Genomic DNA, 8,677 nt, shown 5'->3' on the forward strand with positions numbered 1-8,677 from the left:
ATACAGGAAGCCACTAATAGTGATTTATGAGGAGGCAGGGTAGTTAAATGTTGCTAAAGTACAAAATTGCAATCTGCAATCTCACAGCTTTCAGTGGTAGCAGTTCCAGTCTTAACTGTATCCTCCCTTGCTTCAAGAACATGAACCCCTCGAACAGTATGGCCAGGATATTCATGTCACTTTTCCCTGTGACAATCTCATTCTCATTCTATAATTTGTCCTGTGTCGTCAGTACCATACTGTACATGATGTGGGAACCTACCACAGACAACTCCCGCAGTGTACCGAAAGCAGGCAATATTTATAAGCTACAGCTTGCGGCCTGGTTGTCTTTACATCCACATAAGCGCTACTATAACTGCAGCTCCGCCACCAACAGGTCCGTGCACTGCCCAGTGATAACGGTATAAAAATGCAGGCCTCCAACAGGCTAGCATCAAATGATAGACCTGACCTCTCATCAGAGAGGGCCCCCCACATGGACAGGAGAGTAACTTTCATATAAGAAGAAATATCTGGACCTGAGCCCCAGGACAGACAGACTGACCGACTGTCACTCGCAATGTGACGCTAACTTTGACTTGAGGCTGGCATCAATCGCATCAGTTGCATCAGTCACCGCTACACTACTATCAAGAGATCACCGCAGCTGCAACTCTCCAGTAGAGCACCGAACCAACTCTGCCGGTGCACGCACTGTAGCTCCGCCAGCCAGCCAGACTTGTTGCTATCCTGTTAGCTCGCAATCACTGAGTTGCAGCAAAGGAAGTACATTGGGTTGCAGCAAGGAGGTACACCATGCTTGCTAGCTCACTCCAACAGAGGCTAAACAAACAGGCCTTTTATGGGCCTCCACCGAGCACCATCATCACTACACTGGGCTAACGGCTATGAAATGAGTCTCCACCGGTATTCTCCAGACACGCTCCCCATGCATCTGTAATGCCTATTCTATGTGCAACAAACATTTGTTGTTATAGTTTCAAGTGGTTGTCTCGGCGAACATTGACACCCCACAATACTCTTCCTTCTCTTAATGAACACTTGAACTATTCTTACAGACACCAGTGTGGAACACAACGTTTGTTACAGAGGTGTGCATTCTATTGTTGACATCTGCAAATTCTGCCAAAAAACTTGGACTTTCAAAAAACCTGCTGAAAATGCAAAACAGGACTTAAGTATGCAGACTCATATTGACATAAAATATAAGAGTGTAATCATTATCTTAATAATTATTTGAGAACTTCAAAATTTGTAGAAATAAAGGATAAAATAAGAATATAAAATGTTGCAGGAATAGTCCGACTTAAAATGGCTAACTGATAGTCTGAAGTTGTTACTGTAAGTTACCTGTGCTCCAAGGGTGGAGATGGTACTTTTTCTGGACTGGTTGTTGTGGAAGTGCTCATAGAATTGTTGAGAAACCCTATGTTGCTGTCACCAAGTGCAGCCTGCAACATACCACATATTTCCTAGACATAATCCAGTAAAATATTATCACACAAATTAGAGAATATTACTTTATTCTATTCATGGCTTTATAAGCATTAGCTCCCTCCTCGCTTGGCTTCAAAGCTAGAACATACATTACCATACATCATGTCATGCATCAGAATCAAAGGTGATACTGTTTATCCATTTCACTGTTATGGACAGAACATTCCATTGCATTAAAAAATACTGTATACTCTGAGCATTTTGAACAGAATAGATCTGTTGAAAGTATAGAGTACTGTAATGTCAAACTTCTTGAAGAAAATGCAGTGACAGAAAAAAATGTAAAAATGTTATGACTTTCAGAAAAACTGAATTTTACTGATCAGACAGAAGCAATATATCTACACATGCATCGATAAAATACTGCATTTATTTCCACATTTCAACAGCAGAGTGAGTATTGCTCAGCAGGGACTTTTTAATGCCACAGTCAAACAATGTCTTTCTAAAAACGCCAAAAGATTGTAACAAAACTACTTTAAAATTTTATCTGTAAAGAAGATAATGAAAGTACTTTACCTCAGAATAATTCTCACATTGGGAGTTCTTGAAAAATAAACAAGAATGTTGTCAAATAACTGTTTAAAAGATACGTGCAATTACACACTACATGCTGTAACTGTAACAAGTCTCAGGAACTCAAAGAATGATTCCATATTCATATTACCTATAAGAAATGTTAATTTAGAGTGACTGAAATGTAAATATAGATTCGTCTACATCTTTTATATATCTTTGTCTTGTTTTTTAAAGTTTAAATATACAACAGTTAAACCATTCATAAACACATATTAGTATGCACACACTTAGGAAAACATGTACTTTAATATAGGAGATGAAAGAACTTATGTTATTAAAATGTGCAATGGTTATCAATTCTTCTTCATGTTTATGAGGTAATCAGACTAAATCTTTAATGGAGTCAGATATCCTATGTTATCCACGATTGCTCCAAGTACCTCCATGCAAATATCAAACTACAACCAATCAAGTTAGTCAAGCATTAATGCTCCAGACCTGTAGTCGATAGGTGCTCAGTTTGAACCTTTGCCAGGACACTGGCTGCCCTGACTGAGGTTCTTCATGATTAATCTCAGTCCCTCTAGGCAAATACGATGACAGTACCTTGATAACCCATACGAAGTTCCTTCCGAACCCTTTCTAATTCATTATTCTCCAATCAGTCTACTACTGGATGCTATATTGTCTAAAATATTGAAAATGTCATAAAATAAATCACACATATAGAGTACACACAGTGTGTTTCAGTCTAGCAATTATCACCCCTGCTTCACATTCAAGGGTTCTGGGTTTGATTCTCAGGCTGGAGGCTGGCTACCATCACTGAAGTTTCCTGTGATTTTCCTCAAGCTCTTCAAGAAAAATTCTGGAATAGTACTTCAAAAAACCCCCAATTCAGAGTGCATAACCATCTGCCCATTAAGTACTCTACAGCCTATGTATTTAAGAACATATCACTGAATGGAATACAGCATACTGCTGGTATAAAATAAATATGCCTCTTTAATAAGAGGAACTCAACATGATAAAATTATTAGACTACCAATTGCATATGGTATATGAAAGATATGGCAACGACCTCTGTGGTCTAGTGGTCAGAGTTCCTGGCTACAGATCCAGAGGTCCTGGTTCGATTCCTGGTGCTGCCAGATTTTTGAGAAGTAGTGGGTATGGAAAGGGGTCCACTCAGCCTCATGAGGATAACTGAGGAGCTATTTCAAGGAAATAGCGGCTCCGGTCTAGAAAAACGAAATTAACGGCCATGGGGATACATTGCGCTGACCACGCGACATGTGGAATTAACAAGATGTCTTATGAAAGTACATATATAGTGTTTCCATCTCTGAGATTTTAGCTGAACTAAACTGTCAAACTGAATTTTGTCATCATATTACTACTCTATATTTGACAGGTCTGGGGTTCAAATCTGAGAGTGAAAATGGGCTATACTGCTTGAGGTTTCTGTTCTTTTCCTCATTCCATCCAGATAATACCAAAATAGTACCTCAAATTAGATCATGACCACATCCTTCCAAATCCTTTCCAACTTATAATTCCCTAACCTTTCTGTCCCAAGTTAGGTGGGTTCCTTATCACCACGGCATGGCACATCCTCAGGTTGTGGATGGAGGAGATGGTCTCCAGATACGAGGTAGTTGTGAATATATTGAATAAGCAGTTGCAGACAGCCGACAAGGGGTGGTCCTCCAGCTTGGAGGTTTGGTGTGGAGCTCACAACTCCTTGCCATAAAAAATTAGCTTGTTACAAAATGTCACAAAGAACCTCAGACCTGGATGGGTGCTTTAGAAACATGACATATAGTAAACTCCAATTAGGTAAACATTTGTCTGATAATTTTCCTATCCACAATGGTCTAAAACAAGGAGATGCTTTATTGCCACTGCTTTTCAACTTTGCTTTAGAATATGCCATTAGGAAGGTCCAGGTAAACCAGGTGGGACTGAAATTAAATGGGACACATCAGCTGCTGGTCTATGCTGACGATGTGAACCTACTGGGTGATAATGTAGATACCATAAAGAAAAACATGGAAACTTTAATTGATGCTAATAAGGAGTTTGGTCCAGAAGTCAAGCCAGAGAAAGCTAAGTATGTGTTACTGTCTCATCACCAGAATGCAGGGTAAAATCAAAACATAAAGATGGCTAACAGATCCTTTGAAAATGTGACACAGTTCAAATTTTTTGGAACAACAGTAACAAACAAAAATTTGATTGAGGAGGAAATCAAGAGAAGATTGAACACAGGAAATGCTTACTACCATTCAGTCAAGAAACATAAAAATTGGAATATACAAAACTATAATTTTGTCTGTGGTTCCGTATGGGTATGAAACTTGGTCTCTGACATTAAGGGAGGAACACAGACTGTAGGTGTTTGAGAACAGGGTGCTGAGAAGAATATTTGGCCTGACAAGAGATGAAGTGATGTGAAAGTGGAGAAAAAGGCATAATGAGGAACTTCATAACTTATGCTCTTCACCAAGCATAATAGAATGATAATGTTAAGGAGGATGAGATGGGCAGGACATGCAGCACGAATGGGGAGAAGTGAAATGCATATAGGATATTTGTGGAAGAAAAAGAAAGAAAGAGACCACTAGGAAAACCAAGATGTAGGTTGATGGATAGTATTAAAATGGATCTTAGAGTGATAGGATGGGGTGGCATGGACTGGATTGATCTGGACCAGGAGACGTACCAGTGGAGGGCTCTTGTGAACATGGAAATGAACCTTCAGGACCCATTAAATGTTGAGAAGTTCTTGAGTAGCTGTGTGACTGGTGACTTCTTGTGAAAGGTTCAGCTCCATAAAGTTAGTTAGCTATTTAATCTTCCTCTCATTTACAACTTTATTAAAACCATCACAACACAACTATATCAATGTCAGTGCCTAGTTTTGGCTCTGCTATATGTTTCAGCTATTAATAGCCATCATCAGGCAAATACATGGCTAACATACATGCACCACTGAACTGTCACTGTTTACATTCCCCACAGAACAGACAACACTCTGTAAGATGAGGCACCAACTAAATAATTAACATTTATATTACTACATCTACATCATGAGCATCAAATAACAGTTTTTTATATACATACAAAATATAGAATACTCCAATTTGTCCGTGGGAACACAACAAAATCACAAAAACCAACGACTGACTCAATGATGTAAAGCATCAAACGATAAATTTTATTCTTGTTTTATACTATAACTTTTGTTCTTTTTTATATATATCAAATTTATTGTATTTTTACATCAAGCATTTTAATATATTAATATCATTGTATCCAATTGTATTAATACTGCAGTTCAGTGGTTAGCCATGTGTTTGCCTGATGATGGCTATTAATAGCCGAAACATGTAGCAGAGCCGAAACTGGGCACTGATGTCGATATAGTTGTGTTGTGACGGTTTTAATAAAGAAGTTGTATATTATAACACAACAGGATGCATTAAATGAAAATTCCTCTCATTTGACACCATGTAGTCTACCGGCAGGGTCATTAAAAATCCGTAAATAAATAAAGGTCAAGATCCACAATTCAGTAGCTGAAGTTCCATATCAGTATCTTTGTAACATAAAGGAATTGTTGTTTGTTCTATTGCTTGTGATGGTTTCATTTAACATCGGACATTTTTGATCCTATCAAACTTCTGGGAAATACAAAACGTTTGGTACAGCCAGATGGTTCACTGTACCTCTCTATCAATGAGTAGAATAACTAGGGCATAGGATGCCATGTTTTATTTCCCTTAACTTTTATGTTGTTACTATGTTGTTAAACAAAGTGGAACAACACTTCATATGAGTTTAATTGTCTTAAAATTATCATAATAATCATGCTTGTACTTATGTTCTAAAAGTTTTCTCATGAACATGAGCTACATAAAATATAACTTCGTTTTTTCAGAACAAAATGCAAATAATTTAGTTACATATTTCTTCATATCTATGACATAGATAATCATTTAATCCAACATAATTACTTTTAGAACATAAGCTAAGTTTAAATATCTCCAAACATTCTGAAACACCAGCACTGGAAGGAACACGATATACTGTGGGTTACAGAAGTTGTTCAATGGATCTATACCAATGACCATGCTAATAAAATTTGCAATCCCATGCACCATTTAACACATGTACAACAATACACACATATATATTTGTTAGTTAAAAAAGGCTTTTATATTTGTCATTAATACTGACACTTACCTGTAAGCTGGCATTCAATGCATCTCCATACAACGTGGGGCTGTGTGTCAAGGTGGGGCTTTTAGACTGCACTCCCCTAGTAATTCAAAGAGTATACATTATTATCAACATATTCAACTTCACTATGTTATACACACTTCATTCAGTAGACATTCCTGAAAGGTAATCAATTATATCATGAAAATATTATCAACTTGAGAAAGATTAAAAACATCTAAATTTAGAGAAAAATGGAATAGTAAAAGAGAAAATGATTGAAAATATTAAAAGACTCACCACCTAACTGGAACTTCCATCAAACTGCAGATATTACAAGATTAAGAGATAAAAATAGAAAAAGATAAAAGAGAAACTTGTTTCAAATCATGTGGCACAGATAATACCTTCATTTTCAAGGCAATGAGACTGAGCATAATGTTTCTGACAATTATTTCCTGCATTTCAGAATATTACAAAATTACAAATAAATAGAGAACTCTCATATAAAAGTGAAGTTGAAGATTTGAAACAAGGAGTATTCAATGTGCCAAGTGACCAATGTACCTGTTCTCAGGTGTGTTAATTTGCTCCAATCCATGGCATCATTTGCTTCTTTGTCAACGGTTTCAGTAAGTAAAAAACATTCAGATAGGTTTAAAAATGTTCCAGTCGCTTGGCAAACATTGAAAATATTAAACATTAAAAATATATAAAATGTAATAAGGATATATAAAAAATATATGGAGAATACACTAAGATAGTAAAAATACAGATACAAGAAATATAAGAAAGATACAGAAAACACAGAGTAAAAGAGAAAAAGAGGAAAATGTGTATAATAAAGAAAGACAGAATGTACCTTGTCTGTGATGAGTGTATCTAACTGCAGCAGTACCTGGTATTTCCTATGGACATGTGAACAGTTATTTTCTAACCAACTGGACTGACTATCTCTTTACAACATCTGCATGGGCACACACAAAAGCCATCAGCTTGATTGTTGGAAAATATAACAAGGGGAGAGAACTGTACATGGATTCAAGTAACAATTCATCCATGCTGGATCTCGGGAGGAGGATAATCTGAGGGTTTTATGTGACAATTAAGGAAAAAGAGACACTAATATTAGTGGTGCAGTGCTCCAACTGATCTGTACTTGTTAGCTACATAGACAATCACTCTCACATTAATGGATTATCTCACCCACACTCTCCATACATTACAAGAGCAACTACAATGCAAAGCATCTTGAAACATGAAACATATCATTCTGTTTACAATGCAACTTTTCTGACTTCATCTCCCCAAAAGTATGAAATATATGCCATAATTAATACCTAAAATTTTAGCAGAAACAGATATCTCCAATAAATTTTCACATTTATGTTATATATTCTGAAAATGTAAAATTAGATCAAATACATTCTCCATATTTTTCACGGCCTCTCAATTTTGGATCATGTTTGTCTTACAAGTTCCAATTTTCTACAAAATGAAAATATTTTGTAATCATTTTGACTAAATTCAAGTAATATATTGTTCTACTTTGTAACAGTAAACCTTTATTTTATTCTTGTGATTAGGAATTAATCACAAAGAATCTACATAATTCCACTGAGGTGAATTTATATTAAGGTACAAGAAGAAGCTAATTGTTTTCAAAACAAGTTGAAGAATTTGTCCAAAGTGCAACATGAAGAAATAAAATACTTCAGAAACTTATGTAATGCTGGAAAAAGCTGTTTTATTTCAGCAATTACATTCTTCCACTATATGATTCATGTGAGCCTTTTCAGAGGAAATTTTACATAGCATCATGAATACTGAATGCTTCTTTCCAACTTAAGGTCATGGACTGTAATCAAGTAATCACAAAATTCTTCTGTTATAAAACCACTTGATTAGAGCTCTTTAAATCCAAGCACTTAGATGAACCTGCCAGATTTTATTGTAGTTGAACTATTTGGAACAATGACTGAATAGAAAATGGGTCACAGTAGGAAACAATCTGACAGTCAATATCAATATGCAGTCCTAAGAAACAATACTATGCACTAGTAAAATTTTAAGCTTCCTGCTATGAATATGAATATTTATAGCAGGAATGCATTCCTGAAAGTGATAAATCACTGTGAAATGACCACTTTTATAGAGAGAGAGACAGGGCTTTTAATTCAGTTAAAACAAGAGATTAAAGAAATGTGTAACAACAGCTCAGCCTGGCCTGAATGCAAAATAAAGCTAGCTCTGTTTATATTGTAACTTTACAGCTTCTCTTGAGTCTGGCAATTGTGCACTGCACTAACAGACAGAGGTGCAACTCTCACTGAAGTTGACACTATTTACCCTTAAACACTAACAATCTGTCAATGCTCCTAACAATGGGTGTCATATATAGACACACATTCTTAAAAACTGGAAAGAAATTGTG

The 8,677-nt window shown here is 36.2% G+C and overlaps 1 protein-coding gene across 1 annotated transcript in view; it reads right to left on the bottom strand.

Annotated features, from left to right (window-relative positions):
- Positions 1 to 8,677, bottom strand: part of LOC111872068 (forkhead box protein P1) — a 601,128-nt gene that overhangs the window by 5,682 nt on the left and 586,769 nt on the right. The window contains exons 15-17 of the mRNA XM_023865595.2: positions 6,268 to 6,343; positions 2,020 to 2,046; positions 1,354 to 1,454 (exon numbers count right to left, since the gene is read on the bottom strand). Coding sequence (XP_023721363.1) covers positions 1,354 to 1,454; positions 2,020 to 2,046; positions 6,268 to 6,343 — 204 coding nt within the window. The remainder of the gene's footprint in view (positions 1 to 1,353; positions 1,455 to 2,019; positions 2,047 to 6,267; positions 6,344 to 8,677) is intronic.

The sequence above is a fragment of the Cryptotermes secundus genome, unplaced genomic scaffold (genome assembly GCF_002891405.2).
Source record: "Cryptotermes secundus unplaced genomic scaffold, Csec_1.0 scaffold162, whole genome shotgun sequence".
Lineage (NCBI taxonomy): Eukaryota > Metazoa > Arthropoda > Insecta > Blattodea > Kalotermitidae > Cryptotermes > Cryptotermes secundus.